The sequence below is a fragment of the Catharus ustulatus genome, chromosome 21 (genome assembly GCF_009819885.2).
Source record: "Catharus ustulatus isolate bCatUst1 chromosome 21, bCatUst1.pri.v2, whole genome shotgun sequence".
Lineage (NCBI taxonomy): Eukaryota > Metazoa > Chordata > Aves > Passeriformes > Turdidae > Catharus > Catharus ustulatus.
In genome coordinates this window covers 8,783,921-8,808,473 of record NC_046241.1, presented here as the reverse complement: position 1 = coordinate 8,808,473, position 24,553 = coordinate 8,783,921, and the positions used below count along the sequence as shown (strand labels likewise).

Here is a 24,553-nt window from a genome sequence, read left to right as displayed (position 1 = left end):
TGCTGTCAGTGAAGCCACAAACCTGGATAAAAACTGGCTGCAGTGTCCCAGCCTGCTCCTTCCAGTGGGGATTTAGTGGCTGGTTACCCAGGGGTGCAGAGGGTTCCTTTTTTTGGGATTATAAGGCACCCACACCTCCGTGGGTGAGGAGAGAGCTCTCAGCAGGACGGTTTCAGCTTTCTCTGCTGTGGTTTATCTACACAATTGAGACTATTCCTAAGCTGAGACACCGACACAAGTTTGTTTATGGGGTTTTGTTTTGGATTTAAATGCTCAATCAATTAGCTCTTGGGAAAGAGGCTTTTGTGGTTTGCTAGTGGGGTGTTATTGATGTTGTTCTTTCCTGAGCAGGATCTGGGTTTACTCCTGAGAGGGGATTTGAGCAGATCCCCAGGGTGAGGCAGGCAGTAAGTAAGCTTGGCTCTGGATTCCCACCAGCCACGGGGTTCTGTGTGTGCAGAGCAAGATGCTGGAACCCAGGGAAAGCCAGAGTTTATAGCAGTGTTTATTTGGGGGTGGGTCTGTGATGACAATGACGTTTAATTTGCTGTTGCTGGGTAAGTGGCCCTAACCTTCAGCCAAATTTCTTCTGAGTGACCAACTCCCTGACTTTCCCAGGAGCATCTCAAGCCCTGGAGAACAGGGGGAGCTGGATGCAGTGTTTAATGATGACCTGCATCCTTCTCTAGGCGTCTGGGTGAAAATAAATATTTAAGGCCCCAACTGAAAGAAGTTAACTGAAAGAAGCTGCTGTGGGCTGGAGAGAAAATCCTTTTTCCTGGGGGATTCCTCACCACCAAAGAGAGCAGCCAGACTTTGCTCTGCGGCTGTGGCACAGCAAATACAACCCTGCCAGCTCCCAGCTGCTCGTCCTGGCTGCCTCCAGGTGCAGACACTTTCGGACACAAAAGCGCTTTGGCCAAGCCAAAACTGAGACTCATCATGGTTTTCATCAGCTCCACCTGGGCAGAAACCAGCGGGAAAACCACCTGGGAGGAGCTGCAGGTGTGGTACCCGCGCTGGGGCGGCTCCCAGGTGAGCACTGAGGATGTCCGGGGATGTCCCCAGGGGGATGTCCCCAGGGAGATGTCACCAGGGCACAGAGGGATGTCCCCAGGGCACACAGGGATGTCCCCCCCGCGGGATGCCGTGCCCGGGGCCGCGCTGCCCGTCCCGCGGCGGAGCGAAGGAGGGAGGGAGGCAGGCCGGGTGACATCAGCCGGAGGAGGGGCCTGCCCGCGAGTTTCTTTGCTCGGTGCATCACTTCCCGGCGCTGCCATACTCCAGCCCCGCTCATGGCGAGCCCGCCCGGCGGGGACAGCCCCGGCTCCGCCGCCCGGCGCTTCTACTGCAGGTGAGCGGGAGCGGGGGGGAGCCCGGCCCCGGAGCTGTGCCCACAGCGAGCCCGGGGAGCCCTGGGGACAGCCCGGTCCTTGGGCACAGCCCAGTCGTTGGGCACAGCCCCGGTGCTTGGGGTAGCCCGGTGTTTGGGGACAGCCCCGGTCCTTGGGGACAGCCTAATCCTTGGGGACAGCCCTGTCGTTGGACACAGCCCCTGTGCTTGGTGGCAGCCTGGTGTTTGGGGACAATCCCGGTCCTTGGGGACAACCCAGTCGCTGGGCACAGCCCCGGTGTTTGGGGTAGCTCGGTCCTTGGGAACAGCCCCAGTCCTTGGGGACAACCCCGGTGTTTGGGGACAGCCCCGGTCCTTGGGGTAGCTCGGTCCTTGGGGACAGCCCCAGTCCTCGGGCACAGCCCCGGTGTTTGGGGACAGCCCTCTCCTCGGGCACAGCCCCATCCCTGAGCTCCGCCCGTCCCCGAGCCCCGGAGCGCAGCGCAGGGTCGGTCGGAGGGAGCCCCATGCCCGAAGCTGTTGCATGGGTGGGGATCCAGCGGAGCGGGAGGGACGCGGAGCTCCCTCCGTGGGGCTCGGAGGGTGGAGGGAGCCGGGGATGCTCCGCTGGATCCTTGGAGCGAGCGGCTCCGCTGCTTGGGGAGGATGCTCGGAGCTGGGGATTCGCATGGGAGGCTCCCGATCGCACTGCGGAGACTTTAAAACTGGGCGCTACAGATATTCATACTGGGCTGGAGAGGAAAAAAAAAAAAGAAAAATAGCTCCAGGCTGTTTGGCGTTCGTGGCAATGCTCGTTCTCTTCATTCAGATCAAAACTGGAAAAGACTAAACCCAAAAAATGAGTGACTTTGAGGCCTTGGAGCATTGTTCATGCTGCTCACCATCGTTGTTTTATCTCTCCACTAGCAGCTTGAAGTGGAGGTGATACAGTAACTGGACTCAAAAAGCCAAGAATGCTTCAAGTGTATGGGATACAGTAGCTTTTCATCCATTCTCTTTGCATGCTCTGCAGTAATTAGCACAGCAGCTAGTGGGTTGTCTGCTTTAATGAGTGTTGGTTCATTAGGGAGGGCAGCAGGTGTTTTCTTGGTTTTGTTGTGTTCTACAGCAACTCCAGGGAAAAAGGAGGCAGCAGAGTTAATGTCATTGCTCTGCCTGCTCTAGGGGAGCTAGAGCTGGGGAGAACCTGCTGGATTTTAACCAGACTTGGGCTGCTTCTTTCTTTCTCTTTGCTTTTCTTGGAAACTTTTTGGGAACTAGATTTTAGTCACTTTTGCAAAGGAAATTTTATCACAAAAGTGTGCACATGAGCGCTGCTCCCAGCTGCTGGGGAGCAGAAATGGGAAGCATTTTCCTCTGACTTATCTGGGTGGCTGTGGCAGGACATGTGGTTTTAAAAGTCTCTGCTGTGTCTTTTAGGCCTTGAGAGCAGGGGCTGGTGGTGCCTCTGCAAGATCCATGGTGAATTAGTTTCTTTCCTAACTTCACTTTCGTGGCAGTGCAGAAACTTGAGGGTGAACTCAGTGCCTCTGACTGGTGTGTGACTGGGACTAAAAATCCAATACCTGGTACTAAAATATTAATATGTGAGGTCTTCTTTTTGCCTAGGAGCATTAATTAAGGTGTAAGGGCTGCAGAAGGTACCTGTGCAGGCAGGGAGAGCCAGATCCCTTTTGTGGGGAGCTGGGGAAGGTATTGTCCTTCTAGGAAACAGGGGTGAAAGGAGAGAAACATCAAAAATGAAAGTGTTTATTCATTTTATCACATCCTTTAGTGGTTCCCTAAATTCAGCCCCTGCTAAACAAAAGCATGGGCTCTGTTGTGCTGGCAGCAAATAATCCATGTGCTGACTGGGCCAAACATCTCCATTTACAGAGACTGGAGTCAAAACTTCTGCTACAGCAGTCATGCACCACAAACCAGGGTGTTTGTGCCCTGTGCAGCTCTGTGTCTGCATTTGCTCACCTTTCTGGTGCCTTTTGCTGCACAGGGCTGTGAAGTTTCAGAAGTTTTGTGAGGTTTTGCTGCACAGAGCTGTTGGAAGTCCATGGCTGTGGAAGTTGTGACTCTGCAGGGCTGGTTTATCTGTGGGGTCAGCTCCTGGGGCTTGTTGGAATTGTCCAGTTCTGTGATTGTGCTCTCAGATCTGGCCAGGTTCTGTGGGAGCCTGAGTTACAGCTTTACCTTCCAGGGGGTTTGGGGCTGATGTTAATTTAAGTGCAGTAATTCAGCTGTAACTTCTGAGAACTTTTTTGTGCAGAATTGTGAAATACCTGCTGGCAGCAGGTGTCCTGCTCTTCTCCACTGCTGCAGAGGCTCTAAGTTGCCTTTTTGTGCTGGCTGACTGATTTTTAGGTGTGGGAAGCACCAAATCCATCCAATGGTTCCCTGGACTGTGGAGAGTGATGAGCTCATGCTGGGGACAGGTCACCACTGTCCAGAGAGCTCCCCTGGATTTGTCCCCTTGCTTTTAAATCTGGAGATTTCTGGGTCTGGGAGGGGAACATGGACATGTCCTGGGGAAACCCTCACTGTACTGCACTGACATCATGGAGATTCTATTGATCCCACACACAGAGGACTTCAGCTAATGCTGCAGTCAGCCCAGAAATGCTTTAATCTAGCCTGAGAACTCAGATAGAAGCACATCTTGTTCTCCCTTCCCTTCCCTTGCTCTCTGTTCCCCTGCAGTGTCTGTTTTCCAAAGCACTCCTGGCTTTTGTGATGTTTACAAACTTCCCCTGATTGTGCCACAAACAGTCCCCATCTCGCTCATTAGTGTCACCAGGGCGAGGACCTGACCTGAATGAGCATCGGGCAATTAGAGAGAGCTCTGAGCACCACAGAGCTCGGAGACTGCAGGCTCCTTCCTCCCTTTCTGATGGGAAAACTGGCGTGGGGAAACTGCTGGCATGGAAGGCAGTGAGACAGGGCACAACTCAGGCAAGGCAAGACTGGGGTTTACGAAGAAAATTGGGGAGAAAATCCACAATTGGGGTGAGCCTCTGTCATGTTTGTTTTGTGTGTGCCCATGAAATACTTTGTTATTTTACCTAGTTCTTGTAAAGTAACTTTTGAGTCTGAACTGTATACAAGGCTAACAGCTATTTTCTTTCCAAGAGGGGATATTTAATTGTATCTCCCTGAGGTGAAAATTAGCACCAGCAGCAGCGCTGGGTTTGGAAAAGTGCAATCAGCTTCCACTGTGGGATTGGGAAAGGGCTCAGGTGCACTACCAGAAAGCTGGGAGTGACCATTTGGTCTCTGTTTGCTCCACAGATTAAACCTGAAATTGCTTATTACATTTCTGAATGCTGGTTCAGGGGTTTCTGAAAGATTCTGGTTTTTCTTCTGTTGGCAGTCTCCATCAGGCACAAGGATGTGTAAAACTGGACAAACATTTCTAAAATAACTGTGCTGCATAATAGCTGGCCTGAGCAAAAATTATATGATAGCTTAGCAGGCAGTGTTGGCTTTGTTGTCATCTGCCTTGGGATGTTTTGAACTTCTCATGTGGCCATCCCAAAGTGGAGCCGAGCAGGACTTTGAGTGTCCACCCCAGCAGGGAGAGGGATCCTCCTGGGTAGACCTGGGACTTGGTGCTTTGCAGGTTTCCCCAGGATTTTGGGCATCTTTTTGATTTTTGTGTTTCAGCTCATGGGATGTGGGGAGAGAAGCTCTGTCCCTGCTCCCTCTGGTCCCCCAGGGGCCAGGGCTGTGCTTTGTATTGCACAGGTGCTGCTGCAATGCAAACACTGCTTGTCCTCAGGGTGTTAACTGGACTCTGTGCACCTGTAACTGGAGCTGGGGTGATGCTCTGCCTTCTCCTGTGCTGCTTCAGGCTCTGCTGGGCTGAGAGCAGCCCCTCTGGATGTTTTATCCCCAAATCCTGAGCCTTGTACAGGGTGTTTGTGCCAAGCAGACAAGAAAGAGAACGTTGAGCCTTGGCCACGTGTTTGTGGTTATTTGAAGTTTGCCTCTGAGTCAACTGAAGTCAAATCAGTTTGTGACTCAGCTGTGGCCTCAGGACACCCCTCAGAGCCAATTTCCTGCGAGATAAATGTTAATAATCACACCAGAGCTGGGTCTGGAGGCAGCTGTGACCCTCCCCACCTGGGATGTTGGCTGTGAGGCAGGAGGGAGCTGTGCTACCCAGAGCTCCATGCCCAGCTGCTGAGGTGCCTTTTGCACTGATCACTGGATGCTCCTCTCCTGGGAAAGTGTCTCCAGGAGTTCATGGAGAGCAGGGACACTGGGAAAAGCTCCTGTGATTGGTGTTTGGATCATGGTGCAGCAGTTTGTTCATTCCATGAGTGGTGGGTGCTGTTCTGGCCCCAGCTTTGCTTGGTGTCTGCAACATGAGCTGCTTATGCCACAGGAAAATCCTGTGGGTGATTAATTTCTGTTTTCCTGGAGGATGTCACCAGTTAGGGATCTGCTGCCCCTTTATTTCAAAGTTAGGGGAAGCAGTGCCTGTTACACCAAAGGATGAAAACGTGTTATGAAAGCTGAGAAACTGATTTGTTATAGGAGAGTGATTTTTAAAATCCTCTTTTGGATCTTCCTCTCTTGAGCCAAGTGCAGCTGGACCATGACCACTGGGACAGGAACAGGCTGCACAGCTCCCTTGGCATTCCCCTCCTCCAACTCAGTGATGAGTGTCCCAGACATTGGATTTTTTCCTGATACATTACATAAACCACAGGGGAAAGCCTTGCCTTGGTGATGCCTTGAGGATGAGCAAAGTCATAGCCAGAAGCAGAAAGGCTTAAAATTGGAAGTGCTGATAAAAGTCTGGGGAATCAACTTCTCACTGATCCAGGCCTCAGGCTTTGAGGGAGCTTTGAGGGAGGCAGAGAGGGATTTTCTTCATGGGCTGGCAGTGATGGAATGGCTTAGTGTGTTAAAGGAATTCCATCAGGATGGAAAATCCTGCCTGGGTTCAAACCTGTGCAGTGTGTGTGTGTTCCCATTAAAGCAGGGGGTCTCCAGGTGTGCCCTGGGGTGACATTCCCACCTCTGCTTCTCTGTGCTTGGAGCTGGAACAAGAACAGGGGGTCCCTGCAGGACCACCCTGCTCCACCTGCCCTGAGCCTGGCCTGTGTCCTGCACCCAGGGACTTCTAGATGTGTCCCCTTCATCTGTGTTGTTTTAACACATCCCCAGGACACAGCTTTGTCACTGCTCTGTCTCAAACCTCATCTCCCCAGCTCTCCTGTTCCTGTTTTCCCCTCTGTGCTCTCTTGCCTCCTCTCCAGCAGATCAGACTTTGTTACTGGAGAATATAAACTGCATTTCTGTTGTGGTATGTTGATTTCTTGCTGTCTCATGTTTTCACACTCGAGGCAATGTCCAAATGTGCTTGAGGAACAGGTTTGAGCTGTCAGGTCTCACACTGCAAGAAGCCACAAGCAGCAAGCTTCTGAAAGTGGAGAGATGGATTTTACTGAACTCTTGATGCTGCTTGAAAAACAGTTTTATCTCCAAACTGCCCTGGGGTGTATCTGGTTCTGTGTCCCATCCCTCCCATCCCAGTCCTTCTCTCTGTGCCCCTTTGATCAGCCAGCCCAGCTTCCAGAATTCCCCTTCCCTGCTATAAAATCCTTTGCCAACCAAAGCCATGAAACCCAAATTCCTCCTGGTCTGGGCACACAGGCTGAGTATCCCAACCACAAAGTGAGGCTGCTGAATTCAGGGCCTGGGCTATTTATATTGGCAGTGGGAAAGCTTTTCATTGACCGAGCTGCTCCCTCCCTAAAGATACTTTTAATTAAATGTTATTTGACAGATCTGACTTTCTAATTGGCTTAGATTTAACTGGTATAAATGGGATTTTTTTTTTTCCTCCAAAAGCTGAAGAAAGTAGGAGTAATTTTGTTGGAAGGCTATTTGCATTCAGAGTCATGTCCATCTGTTGTTTAATGTAATAAGCTGATGGAGTAAAAATCCAAAAAAAAGCCAAAAATCTCCCCACAACCAGAAAGTCAACATCCCTGCCAGTGCTTGATGAGGAGAAGGCGAGAGGGACACTCAGCTTTGGAGTTCTCTAAACAATGCCCAGCAATGTTATGCAACTGCCTGGGGAAGGAAGTGAAAAATTATCATTACAGTGCAGTTTCAAGGGCAGTATTAAATGAGCAATTTGCAGCACAGCTCTGCACTTAAGTGACTTAACTCACTTCTCCTGAGATAAAATTAACAGGGCTGGTTAAGGACAATAGCCATGACCTCTGTTCCCTTCAGGAGGGGGGCAGAGACAGAACTGAACCTGGGGAAGGGACTGAGAACCTTCAGAGTGGGCAGCCAAACCCCAGCCAGTGTCATGTTCTGATGGGGGGATCCCTGTCCCACTGAAGCCTGGAAAAGCAGGGACAGCATCTGCTCAAGCACCTCATTGATATCTGCTCTTCCTTATTTCAGTGGAAGGGATAAGAAAACCTTCTGCAAGGGCTTGGACACTGGAGCAGCAACAATGCTGAATGAATGATTTGGGTGGCAGTGCTGCTGTCAGTTCAGTTGGAGTCAACAGCTTAAAAATCCATTCCCAGTTCACTTTCAGAGAGAGGATTTTGCCTGAGGATGCTGGGCACTGGAACCACAAGTGTTTCTTTTCTGACTCTGAGATTAGGCAGGATCTGTCTGAAGAAGCTTCACCTTCTGCTGTGAATCAGTAGCTCTGTGCAGCTGCTGCCCCTGGAGGGATTTTTGGAAGAGGAATATTGGATTTTCTTGGCTCCCCTCAAGCTTTTCTGTTACCCTTTGCTCTCACACCCTCTGGAGCAGCCAGAGGGGCTCCTCAAGGGGAGTTAAGGGCTAATGCAAGAGAAAGAGCAAGGAAAAGGACTTAAATGGAGAAAACACTAATAACATAGCTCAGTGTAAGAGCTATTTCATGTTCCACCTGGGAGCAGATGTTTTGTCTTGGAAGCTGCTGTAAAAAATGCATGGGCAGGGCTGGGAGCTGTCAGTTCAGTCTGCACTGGCTCTGAGTGCACAGGGTGACTGCTGGAGGCAGCTCTGGGCACACAGGGGCTGAGGGGACTCTGCTCTGCTCCCCTCACACCTCCTGGAGCTGAGCTGGCTCCTGAGGAAGGGAGCCTGTCCTGGGTGCTGGGGATGCTCTGTGATGGGGTTTGGATTCCTTACCCAGCCTCTCCCTGGGAGGATTGGCTCCTGGTACAGGATTGCAGCAGGCTCAGCACGAGGAGATCAGCTGTGCCATGGGGCAGCACAAATAATTCACAGTGATGCTGAGCTCCCCATCCCACTGCTGGGACAGGGCTCCCTGTGTGTGCTGGGCTTTCTCCTTCCTTGAGCTGCACAAATGTGGATTTGCAGGTAGAACAGAGGGGTTGGCTGCACCAAGAGCCTTCCAGTTCTGTTTCCAGGACTTTGTTGGCACTGCTGAGATTCTGCAGAGCTGTTTGCTCTGGGGGATGTCACAGCAGGTGCCATTGGAGGGTTCACCTGTACCTGGTGTGTCCCTTGGGCACTCTGGTGTGAATTGCTGCATTTTCCTGTGCTCTGGAGCAGCTTCAGCCCAAATTAGTTGGTTGTGGGATGAGTTTCTCGTGTGATCCACGCTGCAGAGTTGAGGTGGCTCTTCCTGCACTCCATCTGTGGAATATCCGTTCATGCCTGAGGAGAGCTGGGAAGTGCTGATTAATATTCATCTCTCTGGGGCTATTTGTTAATTACTGTTATTCATGGTTTGTGTGGTGGTGCTGAGTGGATCCTGGCAGGGTTGCATCCGTTCCAGGGTTTCAGAGTGCATGGTAAACACCAGTATTTTATTGCAGCTTTTCTGGGAAATACTGTTCCTGTTTTCAAGGGTGGGAAATTGTATAGCCTTCAGGGTGAAAGAGAATAGAGGTGGTAAAACTGGGAGCTGAATGTCCTGACTCCCACTCCTTTCCTTCAGCACTTCCTCACCCGCGTCAGAATGAGGGGAATTGTGCTAATTGTGAATTGGAGACCTTGGCTTTGTCCTTTACTGAGCCCTGCTGGGCAGTGTCACACGAAATCACAGTGGCTCTGCTGCTCTAAAAGGGAGCAGAAAAGTTGTTTAGGAGGGAGTTACCAGCTGGTGAATTAAATTCCAGGCTCTGCCCGTTTTTACAAGGTGTGCCTTGCAAAGGGAGCACTGCAAACCACAGGAGAAGGAGCAGCCTGGGTGGGCTTCAAGCCCAGGGACTGGCTTGGAGAAAGCAGAACAGCCCTGAGTGCTCAGGCACCAGTGTCTCCACGAGCCTTTGAGAAGAGAGCAGTTAATTTAGAAAGGAGAGAAGGACACAGAGCAATGCTCCCTGTCAGAAAATCCTGCAGGTTGGATGGTGTGAGTGAGTGGAGCTGCCCTGCCTTGGGGCTGGCTGTCTTTTGGGGTGTGGTGAAGGATGGAGAAAGGAGAGCACACATCTGTAGTTACAGGCAGGAAGGATTTGGGATGGGCAGGAGCTGCCAGGGCTTTGAGGAGGGTCCTGTCCTCACTGTCCTTGTGCTCTCACACATCCCAGCTGGTGCTGCAGCAGCAGCAGCCCCTTTTTTTAGCAGCTGTCTGCAGAGATTTGTATGGAGGAAATGCTCTGGGGATTGGATCTTGCTGCAAAACACAGAGGCCATCAGATTCAGCTTGTTTATCAGCCAAGCCTCCTGCAGCATGAAGGCAGGAATACAAACCACCAGGACTAACAAATGAAAATACTGAGCTGCCTAAGCCATGGCTGTTCCTCCTTTTCCCCTGACAAACAAGCCCTTGTGATTTCCAGCTTGGGAAGCCCACGGGTCAACATCTCACAGTGCTTGAGTGGAGCCTTGCACCCATAAAAGCAGCTGAATGTCCTGGAATTGTGATATTCCACGTGTACCTCCAGGCATTTCCTGCCCTCTGAGTTCAGCTGAGTGTCTGAGCTCCTGCATGGCTCTAAATAATAAAACATATGAGTTCACCGAGATGTGCCCAGAATTTTAAGGCTGCAGCCTTTGGCCAGCCCTTGTATGAATTGCTTCCATCAGGGCAGTAATCCAGGAAATTGAGCACAAGCTGCTTGGTTGGTGGAAGGCTGTGGTTTGGTGCCTTCCTGGGGAAAGGAAAGCTCCTGTTTTCTGTGTGTCCATCCCTTTTGTGTGCCCTGGTCCACAGGGAGCTTCTGCAGCCTGCTCAGGTGTCTGAGGAGTTAATAATGAAATGACTGAAAATATTCACATTTTCCTCTGCTGTTCTGGAGAGAAGAAAAACTCGCTCTGCACGATGTTCTCTTCAATAAAACCATCCTTTGGCACCAGAGTTTTTGGCAGAAAGTTGTCATCAGCTGTGCCAGTGAGTGACCACTTGGCAGAGGGGACCAGCAGTGGATCTGTCACATAAGGATGAAGGGTGAGCAGAGAAAAATGTTGTGTTCCCTGCACTGAGCAAGGTGATTCTCCTGTGGTGGAAATCCCTTCCTGAATGGTGCTGGGTGCTGAGTCAGGAATTGCTCTCAGGGTTTCTGGGGGCTCCAGCTCTGCTCTGTGGAGCTCCAATCCCATGTGGGGAGGGCAGAGCTGAGCTGGCCAGGGCAGCTGTGTGAGCAGCAGCTTGGGAAGGGAAGGGAAGGCAGGAGAAGCTTTGCAGAGCTGGCTCCAGACAGAACTGAGTCATTTGTCGAGGCTGACGCTCTCAGAGCTGCTTGCCTGAGGCTGGCATGGCTCAGGCAGGAGAGGGAGACTGCAGCCATCCAGATACACACAGAGGAGAGAAAAGTAACAGCTCCAACATGTGACTGGAATGGAAGTGAAAAAAAAAACCCCATCCCCAATTAAAGCCATGTGTGTTGGTGGATGGAGCTGCTCCTGAAAGGTTCCTGGAGGCTGTGCAGCACTAATGCAGCCACTCTGAAATTCCCTGGATTTTAGAACAGGCTCCTCCAGCACACGAAATCCCTGTGGAAGCAGAGCTGTTCCTGCATGGCAGCAGCACCCCAGCCCAGCACCCTTGTGAAGGTAAGAGCTGTCTTGTCAGCTGTCTGCTCCTCCCCATCCCTGCTCCCAAACACATTTTCCATGCAGCCTGGTGCTGTGCCATGTGCTTTTTTCACTGCTGGGTGATGATGATGTCTCTGTGCAGGAGAAGAGATTTTCTTTATCTGCAGACATGCATAATTCAGTTGTCAGGATAAATGGGCTCCCTGGATTTGGGCATGTGTGCAGGGCTGATGCTGGATCCTCCCTTCTCTCACCAGTGTGAGGCAGGAGGGGAGCAGGGAATTCTCCCACAGCAGCAACCTGTGGGCTGTAAACTCATTGCAGTACCTGTGAGGTTGCAATCAGGATCTAAATTAAACCTGAAATAGGCCTGTGGAGAGGAGCACTCTTGCTGTATTTGGGAAACAGGATGTTCATACAGACTCCTCCTGTGGAAGAACGGGACCAGAGCCCACTTCACACATAAAAGATGTGATCCACATGACAAAACTCTTCTCCGAAGATATGTTTGCTGCTGTTCACACCTGTGATTGAGCTGCACTAGTGCCACAGTGTCAGAGCCAAACTGATGTGGTGTGTGGGGAGGAGCAGGACTCGCCTCCCTGTGCTTGATTTTCCAGGGTGGATGTTTTCCATGGAGCCATTTTGGGACAGAAGTGCTAAAAATGTGGGGAGATGCTGTGCAGGGCTCAGTGTGGAAGCACTGAAAGCAGCTTGCAGGATGCTGGAGGGTTCCCTGCAGAGGCAGCAACACCCAGCACAGTGCCAGACAGCGAGGCTGCTCTCATGGAGGAGCAGAATTCTCACCTCACACGGATCCGTGGGGCTTTCTGGGAATCCTGCCATGCTCTCATTTGGGGGCTTGCACATTCATCTGGTGGGATGCACAGGTTTTTCCACAGTGCTGTGGAGCCCTGGAGTACTTTTGGTGCTGGTCTGGTGGGTTTGGGTTTGCACTGAGGAGCTGGAGGAGCAGTTTTGGAGATGCTGGTGAGGGTTGCAGTGGGCACCTGGCTGATGTTTGAGCTCCTGGGGAGCCTCTTCCCTTGTTTTTCAGACAGATGTGGAATTATCTGTGGAAAATCCAGAGGGATGCCCTGTGGCTGTGTAACAGCCAGGGAGAAGGGCAGTGTCCACTGTGAGCTCTTGTTCTGTTGGCTTCTAAACCCATGAGTGTCTCTGGGCTGCTGCCTGATTTTTGGCGCCCCTGGTATTTTCAGGGAGGGCACAACAATGCCTTGAACAGCTCTGTGAGCAGGAGGCAGCTGCAGAAAAACAATGTGAAATTGCTGCAATCTGCTGTGCTGCAGCTTTGCCAGCAGCAGTCTGTCCTGGGGGCTGTCAGTGCTTCAGCCCTGGCAGCAGCTCTGCCCTGGGTGACCCCAGAGCCACCTGTGTGAATCCCTCTGCTTTGAGCACTCAGGGCTGTAATCACTGAGGAAGGGACTGTCACAGGCTCTCCCTGGCATGCTCTGGCTTGGTTTCACCCTCCTCACAGGCTTTACCTGATGGTTATTTCAAAAAGAAGTTTCTGCATGCTTGGATTCAGTGGTTTTGTTTGGTTCCTCTCCAGCAAGGAGCCAGGTTGGTGCTGGCTCTGTCACTGAGCTCCCACCCAAACCCCTTTCAGGTGCAGGTGCTGCAGAGCATCCTCAGCATTCTCTTGGTGAGCTGGGCTTGCTCAGCACCTCCCTGGCCCAAACTGCCTGGCCCAGGCTCAGGGTGTGAGTTTGATGGATCCCAAAGGCCCCTCTCTCTTGGACTGGCCCCTTGGCTTGGGGCTGGAGGAAGCAGATGAGACAGGAAGGGAACAGAACCAAACTGGCTGGAGGCTGCTGTGGGGTCGGTGTGAGAAGCTGTGGTGTGAACTTTGCCATGGTTTCCTTTTCTGCTGCATCACAGTGACAGTCCCACTGCTGTGCCCTGGGCAGGGGCTGTGGTTTGCAGGGGCTGTGGGCAGGAAGGAGGCAGCACATGGGGAGTGGGAGCAGATCCAGCTGCTGCAGGAGCTTTGGGAAGAGGGGACAGACAGAGGTGGCTCCTTGGCTTTGTTGTGACATCCCTGGTGTTGCTGGGGCTTGGCAGCACCTTTTCCATGCACATTGTTTTCCTGCTGCAAGCCCATGCTCCCAGCAGGCTGAGAGAGGAAGGAGAAGTGGGAGCTGCAGCTGGAGGGGTTTCCAGGCAGCCTGAATGGAGAATAGACTGGGCCTGGGGGGAAACAAGCCTTGCTTTCACTTGTGCAGGAAGGGAAACCTCACCCAGCCTGTGCAGCTGCCCAGAACAACTGGGACATTGTGCTGGTGGCACTGGTGGAGCTGAGCTTGACCCTGCCAGCAGCTGGGGCAGGAACTGGGGCAGGTTCTGATGTTTTCAGTCAAGGCTGTGCTGGCTCTGGTGCTGAGCTGTTCCCTGCTGTGTTCTGCTGGGTCCATGAGGATTCCTGGGGTCCATGAGGATCCCTGGGGTCCATGAGGATCCCTGGGGTCCATGAGCACTCACCCCTGGCTCAGGCAGCTCCTTCTCCCCTGCCAGGCTGCTCCCATGGGACCTGGCTGAGCTCCCACTGGGTGTCTGGGGGCAGTTTTATAGAGGAGATATTTGTACATCTCTCATTTATGGTTCTTCTGAATTTGGAAAGAATCACCCAAACCAGGATTTACCCATTTTCACTATTAGGTTTGACCTGATGAGCTCCTCTATACTGGTGGCAAATAGAAGCTGAATGGCCTAAATAAATTAGGTAACAAATAAATTGTTGATAAGGCAATTACTTGTTTTTTTTTCTAATGTATTTCTAATTTGTAACCTACTGGACTTGGCAGTAAGTTTATTTAAATCACAGCATATATTTTAGTGTTGACCCAATTGCCAAAGTAAGTTTGTAATGGAAAGCCTCTCAGCCTGCATGTCCTGTCCTGCTCTCTGGAAGTGACTGAAGGAAATAGCACTTCACTGCTGCTGGAATCATCCCCAGAGTGCTGTTTAATGGCACTGTGATGGATTAACCTCATTAAAGGTGCTAGTGTTGTACAAGAAAGCAAAATACTCTTGGAAAACTCAGGAAGCTTCCTTCATTGTGCTGAGTTCATTCCAAGCCTCCTGTGACCAAACAGAAATGTCTAAAACCCCGTCCTGTGGCAGGTGCTGGTTTGGTGCTTTGCAGGGCACATTTCAGGGGTCAGGTGCTGCAGGAAGGAGACAAATGGCCTCTACATTTATTTCTCTTTTCCTCAGATGGCAGCTGGTGGTTGGGTTTATGCCCTGATGATGAGCTGTTCCAGGCTCATTTTGTTCTCACTCTTCTTGAAAGTGAGTTCTCCTGCACAGTTCTCTTCAGAGAATTTGATCAGTTCATACACTTGGTGTATTCATAGTAATTTTTTTTTCCATTTGGGAGTCAGAACATGTTTTAATGAATTAATTTTCAAATTGATATCTCCTTAATCATCACTTCCTCAGACCCTGCAAAGTATTTGCATCTTATAATTTAAGTGCTTTGAAACTGGCTATCAAGTGAAACTGTTAACCAGGCTGAGATGAAATTCACTTTTGCACCTTAATCTCGTCTGAGCCTTTTCAAGTGCTAGAAGTTAATTACATCCATGGTAGTCCTTTGATACTTGAGCAATTTTGGAGCACAATGCCTTAAATTTGTGCTCATTGACTGTTAGAAATTTCACTCCTCAGCTGACACAGAAAAATTTCCTTGTGCTGTTCTTGCTATGGGTCCAGCTGGATTTGTGGGGGCAGCATTTGGGTCATGGATTCAAGATAATTATTGCCATCATTTACTGAGAGGCCAGACCTTCCAGGTTCCTGCAGGTAAAAGATATCTTCAGCTCCTGGAGTTGGGGGCTTTTCTTTGGGCATGTTTGGGGTTGTTTGGCATCGTGCTGAGGTGTGTGAGCATCCCTGCCTGCATGGAAGGTGCTGGTTCCTGGCTTCCTTTCCCTTCTCTACAGCTGACTCACATAACTTGCCCACAGAGCCTCAGCTGCCTGTTTGAAAAATGGGGAAATTGCTGCCCTGGCACCTCTGCAAAACAATTTGGAGTCTTTAGGTTGAAGTTTCTGCACCTCCAGACTCAGCATCAAAAGCTGCTTCATAAAATGCTCTGAAAACAGCAAATAACTCCCATCTGTCCTGTGCTCTGCCATCCCCACGGATCAAAGCCACAGAGGTTGTGTAAGCAGGGCAGTGCTGGATGACTTTTGCTTTCCAGCAGGCAGTGGGGAGTTAGAATTTGGATTTCTGACAAGGACGCAGTTGTTGGAGCCATTCCCCATTGAAATGGGGTCTTATTCAGCACTGCTAATAAGAGGGTAAAGGCAGCTAAATACAGCTGTCTTCCTCAGTGTCATTTGGGATTTATTAGCAAATATGCAGTGGAATTGAATCCCTTGTAAGTACTCTGCAGCTAATGGTAGATAGCAATTAGCTGAAATGACTACTGTGGAGCACTGATGCTGCATCAGTGAGGGGACAGGAAATCTGGAGCCAGCACACAGACCCAGCAGCTTCCAGAACTCCCTGGAGTTTTTCCCCTCTGGATTTTCTGTTTCATGCCCTTAGCAAAAGAGTGTGGTGAAAATTTCTCAGTCTGGGTAATCCCCAGAGCTCCAGCTTGAGCAAACACTTCCCCAGCAGCAGCACTGAGTGTGTGTGGATATTATTTTTAATTCTGGATATTATTATTTGCAGCTCAGGGGTCATGGAGAGGACTCACTGCAATGTTGCTGCCAGTGGGAACCTCCTCCCCTGCAGATGTGAAAGGATCTGGCCCAGATGTTGGAGCCAGTTCAGAAGTTGGGTGCAGCATTCATGGTTTTTTCATCTCCAAACTCAACAGGAGGTTTTGTTTCCTTCCCTCACTAATGGGGTGAGGTGCAGGTCAGGGTGTCCCAGGGGTTCCCAGCTCCTGTGTGCTGGGGTCCAGCTTCCAAAAATGGTTTGAATCAGGCTAATTTCATTTATATCTTGATTTGTTTTCCCTGCCAGCCTCTTTGAGACAGAAACCTTGTCAGGAGGGGATTGGTGCTGGGGAGGGAGAGAGGAGCTCTGCTGGCCATGCTCCACCAGACCTGGATTTGGGAGTGAGATAATTGAGGATTTTCATTATTCCCCTGCCAGGCTGCTGCTGGGTGTGCTGGTGATGGAGAGGAGCAGTGTGGATAAGAGGGACTGAACGATGGATTGGTGCAGTGCCATGGCAAGGAGATGGTGTTTAAGGGTAGGAAGTTGAGATCACCTGTATTTAGGATCAAGTAATGGGATTTTATTAAAGATTGGAGCTCATTTGGGAGCAAGTGACAGAGAGAGGCAGGTGTGGATGTGCTGGACCCTGCCTGGGGCAGAGTAAACAGGGAAAACTGCCCAAAACCCCTGGGGAGAATGCCCCAGGCAGAGAAGAGCAGTGGCCTGGGGCTAAATGGGTATAAATTCACTGTGAATAAATCCAGGATCCTCAGGAGGATCTGGAGCAGCTTTCCTCAGGTAGGGAAGCAAAGGAAAATATTCAGACTGCTCCCCATCAGTGGAGGGGACACAGCCCAGGGGTCTGGAGCCACCTGGAGCTGGTGGTTCAGAGCCATCAGCTCCCTCTCAGCTCCAGGAGCCCTGCAGGGCTGGGAAAGGAAATTGATAAAGGGGAATAATTCCCAGCTTGATTGACTGGCAGCATGCCCTTCAAGAAAGTAATTATTTAAATGCATATTTAGTTCGTTAAGCCAGTGAATATGCATTTACTCTGAGCACCTGGTAAAGCTGATCCTTTTTTGCTTCTGAAGAAATGTTTAATTGCCCATCACGAGCACTCTGGAATTAGATTTATTTTTGTACAAAACCTAATCAGATTGCAAGTAAGATGCTAAAATCTGTTGCTTCACTACCTCATATCAATAGAAATACTGAGGGATTTTTTTTACTACTCTTGGTGGTTTTTATCTGCGTTACCTTCTGTCTAAAAGCTTGGAGTTCTGAACTACACAAGGTCTAATTGGGAATGAGTTTTGCAATCGCCCCCACTAACATGAATCAAATATCTATAAATACCTTTCTTTTTCCCTTTTCTCCTGTTTTTAAAGGCAGTTTCACCTTGCAGGCAGGAAGAGTTTCTCTTGCCCTGTGATATCTGCAGCATTTGAGGCAGCAGACAGCTGACCCCAGGCTGTGTCTGGTGCCACAATAATTGTCTGTGTACCCTGATGGAGTTGTTGTCAGCAGTGACAGGTTGCTGGGAGCAGGGCAGCCCTGAGCAGGGTTTTGGGAGGTCTGTGTGTGTGGTGTTCCCACTCTGGGGAGCTCATCATCACCCAATTATGATATCCCAATTGCAGTGTTTGACAGCAGTCATGGTGATCTTTGATAATGGCCCTGCTGGCACCTTGTGCTGTTCCCTTTATTTCTCACAGTGTCCTTGGCTTCCCCAGCACTCCTGGGACTGTCTCTGCCTTCTCCAAATTGCTGAAAACATTTGATATGTAAGAATCTTTGTATTTCACCTTTTCCAGAGGCACATTTTTGCTGTGGAGCTCTTTGAACAAGCTTGCAGCAGGCAAAAGGCAATCTGTGCTGCAGCTCCTCATTAGTGCTGCCTGACAGTGATGGGTGACCCTGGGAATTCTCGTTCAAGGCTGCTCCTCCCGTTTTTCTCAGCTCTTCCTGCCTTCACATCAGTTATCCTTTACAGAAAAACTTGAAGAGGAGGGAGGGAGCCCTGCCCACGCTGGATTGGGGAGAGGTTTCCTGTCACTGCACAAGGAATGTGACCCTTCTCTGCTCTGACAGAGTGAGAAGCAGCATCCATCCATCCCTGCCTGGGGGCTGGCAGGTGTCACACTGATGGGGACCAGCATCGTGCCACCCCCTCATTCCCCTGGCAGAGCTCTGGGCAGATTGCTGAGTGCATTCTGTGGCCAAACACTGCATTTATGTGAGGCCTCAGCCCCAGTGCTTCCTTCTGCTTTGGAGCTCTGCTCAGAAAATGCACAGACAGCAGGAGAAGAGCTTGTTGTCATGGATTGTTTTCCCTTTGCTGGTCTGTCAGGGTGCTCAGGTTTGTCCTTTCAGGTGTGTTTCATGGTTGAGCTGTGGGATTTGGAAGTTTTTAAAGTGGAATTTTGGTGTGCTTGAGTTTGTCCCTTGACCTTTAGTTGATTCCTCTGCCCTGGGTTTGTGTACCTGGCTGCTTTTGAGCCTGCAGTGGTTGAACTGCATGCAGAGGTGCAGGTGGGTTTTACAGGTGGGTTGTGTGTCTGTTAACAACTGCAAACCTCCAAGGCAGCAAAGGCTTGGCAGAGCAGGATGCAGGGAAAAGCCTCCTGTCCCTTCCCCGTGTTTGCCCAGGTCCCAGTCCCAGCAGTGATGATAATTAGACAAGGCAGATACTCTGCAGAGCAGCCTGTGCAAGGACAAACAGATTTTAATTAAGGGCTGTGTGCACTGGCAGGTCGTGTCCCTGCCTTGTGCCTGGCATGGGAGCACCAGGGAATCACCCAGGGAGTGAGAGTGGGTCACAGAGTGAGCTCTGGGGCTCCAAGGTCACTTTGGGGTATGGCACATGTGCTCCCACCCTTGCAGTGTGCACCTGGGGTTTGTGGGGATGGGAACCTTCACTTCAAGCTGTTAAAATCACCTGGGGAGTTGCACACAAGCTGTACAGCAATGCCATGAGTTTGGGAAATTGGTCTCCACCCCAGCTTTTTGGACTGTTCACAGCTGGTGAACTCAGTTTCTGGATATTGGAAAGGGTTTTGTTTGGGTTGAAATTCGAGCTCAAGTCAGTTTGCTTCTGTCTCTGCCACCTTCTCACTAGCATTAACTCCAGTGGCAGTGCTCATTCCTGCATTTCAGCCCTCTCAAGATTCATCCCCACTAAGCTGCCTGAAGTTAATCCTGCTGATTTGAGTACAAGATGTTTCTGGTCTTCCTTCTGTCCCAAAGCTCCTTTGGGATGTGTCAGTGCCTGATGATGATGCAGGATCTACAAACCATGGATCTACCTTGGGACTGATGAAATTTTGGTGGGATCCCCAGGCAGAAACTCAATAATTTTCCTGTGCTCTAGCAAGAGGATCAACCTAGAGAATTTAAATGTTTTTAATCTTAATATTTTTATTCCTGCAATCAAACAGAAGCTGAGGAAGGCACAAATGCTGCACTGGCACCACAAGCAGCTTTCTTGTATAAATAAAATAGCCACTCAAATGTTGGCTTTGCTTTGGAATGAGATGTTTGTGTGGGAGTTTGAGGTGGGAGCTGCTTCACAATCCCCTGATTCCTTTTGTTACCTGGTGGCTTTGGGGACAAATTAACAGCAAGGCAGAAGAGGTCACAGGTGTGTTTGGAGGGAGAGTTTAAAACCAGGTCTTACAGTGTTTTATTTGGCCAGTCCTTGTGGCTGTCCTGCTGTGGGGGATGCCAAGCATTTGGAAGCACAGGGAGCTGACTCAGCAGGGAGCTTGCCAGGGAAATGGGCTTGGATTCCAGGCAGTGGATGAACTGCTCTTGGAGGAGCTGGATTTGTTTCCTGGCAGCTGAGAAAGCGCTGTTCTGCCTGTTTGTGGGGAAAGTGTGGCAGGGTTGGTGTTCCCTGTGTGCACAGCCTGGGGCTGGGGGAGCACAGCCTGGGGCTCTGTGTGCCTGTCCCTGGTCTGCAGAGCCCCTGATTTCAGGGCTGGGGCTGGGCTCAGGCTCCTGGGTGGTTTTTGGGGATGCATCTTCCAGGGCTCAGCAGGAAGCTGCTCCAGGAGCAGTCATCTGGGCAAGTTGTGCTCTTGGGCTGGGTACCACAAACTTCCTCCAAGTGCTGAGAACAGACTGAAAAACACCTGCAGGCATTTATTATCTTCTGGCAGACCCTTGCTGTTCTGCTCTGGACAAGGGAACTCTGTGTTTTACTCAGCAGATGTCCACCTTTGACCTAGGTAGTTTTGACTTTTAAAAATAAATTGAGCATAAAAAGAACAAAGAGAAGCATCAGGATGGAAGAGCAGGAACTTGCTGTGTCCATGCCTTGGGAAGGGGCTGGCTTGGCAGCAGGCAGGACATTCCTAATGACAGCTTGGGAGTAGAATTTGGGATAGGCTTGGTCTAACAGGGACAGCAGTGACTTAGGGCTTGGTGGAGCACTCAGAGGGGAGTGTTTTCTTTTTTTCTTTCTCTTGCAGCAGTGTCAGTGCTCACAGTGCTCTCTCTGACAGCATGGAGTGCCAAAGGTGTCACAAAGTGCACGGGAGGAGAGCTGGCCTGGAGGCCAGTGTGCAGAGCCTGTGGAAAAAGTGACAGCAGGAGAGTTAATGAAAAGCAGACACTGAGCTCTAGGAGCTGCTCAGCCAAGAAAATCTGCACAGTCCAGGGTTTTCTCTGGTGTCCAGTAAAAACCTGTTACAGTTTGGCTTCCCTCTCTGTTACCCCAGAGAAAATGGCTCAGGTATAATAAATACCTGGATGTGTGGCCTCTGCAGCACCTGGGAGGAAAGCAGGTGTTACTGCTGTGGTGATTCCTGAGCTGCTTCTCCAAATTCCTCTGGGGCTGCCTTTGGCTGCTTGCAGATGTGATTTGTAAATCAGAGAATCTTAGAATGGTTTGGGTTGAAAAGGACCTTACAGACCATGTCATTCCAAACCCCTGCCATGGGCAGGGACACCTCCCACCTGCAGGTGGGATCTGGACGCTCCTGTGTTTTGAGGGAAAATCTAAAGGTGTGCAGTGAAGCAAACTCTGTAACCATTGCAGAGCAGGGTGGGAGCACTGCAGCCAAGCTCCTCTAGAAAGAATTTCCTTGTTTTTTTGGCAGGATGGAGGCGTCCTGCCTGGAGCTGGCCCTGGAGGGAGAGCGCTTGTGCAAGGCTGGCGACTTCAAAGCTGGGGCAGCTTTCTTCGAAGCAGCAGTGCAGGTGGGGACAGAGGACCTGAAGACTCTCAGTGCCATCTACAGCCAGCTGGGCAATGCCTATTTCTACCTGAAGGAGTATTCCAAGGCCCTGCTGTACCACAAACACGACCTTACCCTGGCCAGGTGAGTGTCAGCACTGCTCCATCCTCGCCAGACACAGCCTGGAGAGAGGGCAGGTTCTGTGTGCTCTGAACCCAGAAATGCACATCCACAACTGACCCTGGGGGTGATTATCCTGTGGAGAATGTGGGACACAGCAAGGATGGGTCAGCTGCCTTCAGAGCAGGGATGGGGATGTGAGCAGGGTGCCTGGAGCCAGAGCAGGGCAGTGTCCACTTCTCCCCCTGGGTGTTCCCTTAATGACCTGCAGTCATTAGAGCAGCTCTGAAACAGCAAATTGGGAGCAAGGATCTGCCTTCAGGATTGTGGGAACCTGTGAGAAGCTCTCCAGCCAGATGTCTGTGCTGGGAAGCTGCAGCTTAAATCTGCCTCCAGCAGCTGGTGAATAAAAATCTCTGAGCTCTGTAACACCTTCATCTTGTAGAACCATTGGGGACAGAATTGGAGAAGCCAAGGCAAGTGGCAACCTTGGGAATACCCTGAAAATACTGGGGCAGTTTGATGAAGCTGTGGTTTGCTGCCAGAGACACCTGGACATTTCTCGGGAGCAGGGAGACAAGGTAATGATTCCAGCAGGAAATATTTCCTGGCTTTGAAAATAACCTGTCTGCAAGTCAGCAGATGTGATCTGCTCAAGGTGGGCTCTGGAGGGAGCTGCAGGGTGAGGCTCTCCCTTCTGGTGCCATTGCACATCTCCTGCTGCTGAGAGGGTGAGGATGGGAAGGGAAAATGGGGGTTTGTGGGTCTGAAAGGTGGGAAGGGAAAATGGGGGGATCTGTGGTTCTGAAAGGTGGAAAAGGAAAATGGGGGCTTGTGGTTCTGAAAGATGGAAAAGGAAAATGGGGGTTTGTGGTTCTGCCCAGCACTGGGAAGGTCCGTGCTGGGATGTGAAGTGTAATACCTTGCTGTTCTCTCTCCCTTTAGGTGGGTGAAGCCAGAGCTCTCTATAACATAGGGAATGTTTACCATGCAAAGGGGAAGCATTTATCCTGGAACACAGCCCAGGACCCGGGTTACCTGCCTCAGGAAGTCAAGGACACGCTACAGAAAGCTTCAGAATATTATGAGTAAGTGCCCAAGCTTGTCCAGCCCCTTCTCCTGCAGGGAACAGGGCCACTGACTGAGAACTTGCAGGTTGTAATAGATAAAGAATATTTCCCCAAGATGCCAAGCTGTGTTGGCAAATTAATCTCAAGGAAGGTGAGAAAAGGTCTCTTCTAAAATCTGAGCTAAAATCCACGCTGGCATTGGCTGTGTAAAACTCCCTGTGGTTTGGATGGTGCTCGTGCAGTGAAGTGCAGCAGTCTGGTGAGCAGGGCTGGGATGGGAAGCTCAGCTGAGCTCCTGTGGCCCCTGCTGCTCTCTGCTGGCCTCTCTGAGGATGGATCCCTGCCTGTCTCCATCCCTGCCACCCAAGGGAAGAGTCACTCTGAAATCCTGCTTCTTCTCAGGGTTCTGCACTTTGTCTCGCTTGTCACAACCTTCCTTTTCCTAAATCATCTCAAAAACCGCTGTTGTGTGCCACAGGGGAGGGTTGGCACCACAATTCTGGGCTCTGCTTTTCTCCTTGTACTTCAGGGTTCTGCTTTTGTAATGCAGTTTTTAAAATAGGCTTTTTAAGGGAAGAGAGTGATAAGATCTTCTATCCCTCCCCTCACATCTGAGGATGTGATAATGCCTATAAATAACTCACCACCCTTTTTCCAAGGAGTGGTGCACATAGCATAGCCAGGGGGTGAATTTGTGCCGGTGGTGAGTGCTCCACCATTCTCTGTGTGTGTGAAGGGGTAAAAACAAGATAAAGAAATGCCAGGAAGCTCCCAGAGCAAAGCCCTGGCATGGGACTGTTGATATTGAAATGATCCTGTGGTCCTGGTGCTGCAGCTTGGTGACCATTTCTGATTTAATGGGTGTACCCTTGGCTTGGCACAAACTCCCAGGGGTGTCCAGCACAGCCTGGCACCTGTGCCCAGGTTCTTGGGAGGGAATTCCCTCTCCAGGGCTGGCTCTCCTTCCTCTCTGTGCCAGCTCCCTCCCCTGGCAGGGCTGTGGCTCATGGATTTTCTGCTGTTTTCTTTCAGGAGGAACCTGTCCCTGGTGAAGGAGCTGGGGGACAGAGCTGCACAGGGCCGTGCTTATGGCAACCTTGGCAACACCCAGTACTTACTGGGCAACTTCAGCGAGGCCATTGCCTTCCACAAGGAGGTAGGAGACACCTCTGCCCCTCTCCTGGCTGTGGGAGCAGCTTTCCTTCCCACCACAGCCCAGCAAGCACAGGGAGATGTTTCCCCCAGCTCCTGTGTGAGCCCCAGGCTCTGCCCTGTTGTTCCAAATCTCACTCCTGTCCCCATCAGCTCCCCATGAGCAGCTTGAGGGAAGGGCACTGTTGGCTTGGAAACCAAGGGAGGTATCCAAGGGCAAATTGCAGCTGGGTCTAGCAAGGCTTTTTGGGTTTTTTTTTTTCCTGCTCTTAATTTGTCTCAGTCTAGATTTTAATAAATGCAAGCCATGAATTTAATTAAGCTGCTGAAAGAGCTGTTGATCAAGAATAAATGCTGCTTGTAGAACATAATAACTTTCTGCAAAGCTTTACAAGGGAGGTGAGGTGTCAGAGTCCCTGCCCCAGTTGAAATGCAGTGCAGCTTCTGTTGCAGTGTGTGTGTGTCAGTGGAAGGAGGAAATTCACTGCTCCTCTGGTTTTTAAATGCTGGGGGGTGCAACATCACTGCCACTTTGCCAGGAGCCTTTCCTGATGCTGAATTGCAGAAGAGGGAGAGGTTTTCTTCTGCAGCCATCCCTGGGGGACAGGTCCAGCACAGCTGGCTGGGAGCTTTGCAGCCCTGAACCTCAGGGGAGCTGCTGGGGAACAGAGACAGGGGTGTCCCTGAGCTGTGCTGTGGGACAGGGGTGTCCCTGAGCTGACTGAGCTGTGTGACAGAGTGTCCCTGAGCTGTGGGACAGGGCTGTCCCTGTGCTGACTGATCTGTGGGACAGGGCTGTCCCCATGCTGTGCTGTGGGACAGGGGTGTCCCTGAGCTGAGCTTTGTGACAGAGGTGTCCCTGAGCTGTGTGATAGGGCTGTCCCTGTGCTGACTGATCTGTGGGACAGGGCTGTCCCTGAGCTGTGTGACAGAGTGTCCCTGAGCTGGCTGTGCTGTGGGACAGGGCTGTCCCTGTGCTCTGTGACAGGGCTGTCCCTGTGCTCTGTGACAGGGCTGTC

At 50.9% G+C, this 24,553-nt stretch overlaps 1 protein-coding gene across 3 annotated transcripts in view; it reads left to right on the top strand.

The window, feature by feature from the left end:
* Positions 1 to 1,249: 1,249 nt before the first annotated feature.
* Positions 1,250 to 24,553, top strand: part of GPSM1 (G protein signaling modulator 1) — a 61,011-nt gene continuing 37,707 nt past the window's right edge. For 2 of the 3 annotated variants that reach the window (XM_033077711.2, XM_033077710.2), the window contains exons 1-5: positions 1,250 to 1,354; positions 21,115 to 21,336; positions 21,758 to 21,893; positions 22,258 to 22,400; positions 23,415 to 23,538. In XM_033077711.2, the coding sequence (XP_032933602.1) occupies positions 1,296 to 1,354; positions 21,115 to 21,336; positions 21,758 to 21,893; positions 22,258 to 22,400; positions 23,415 to 23,538 (684 nt within the window). In that variant the 5' untranslated portion in view covers positions 1,250 to 1,295. Of the gene's footprint in view, positions 1,355 to 11,006; positions 11,333 to 21,114; positions 21,337 to 21,757; positions 21,894 to 22,257; positions 22,401 to 23,414; positions 23,539 to 24,553 lie in introns of those variants that run through there. The other variant, XM_033077712.2, reaches the window with a different exon arrangement.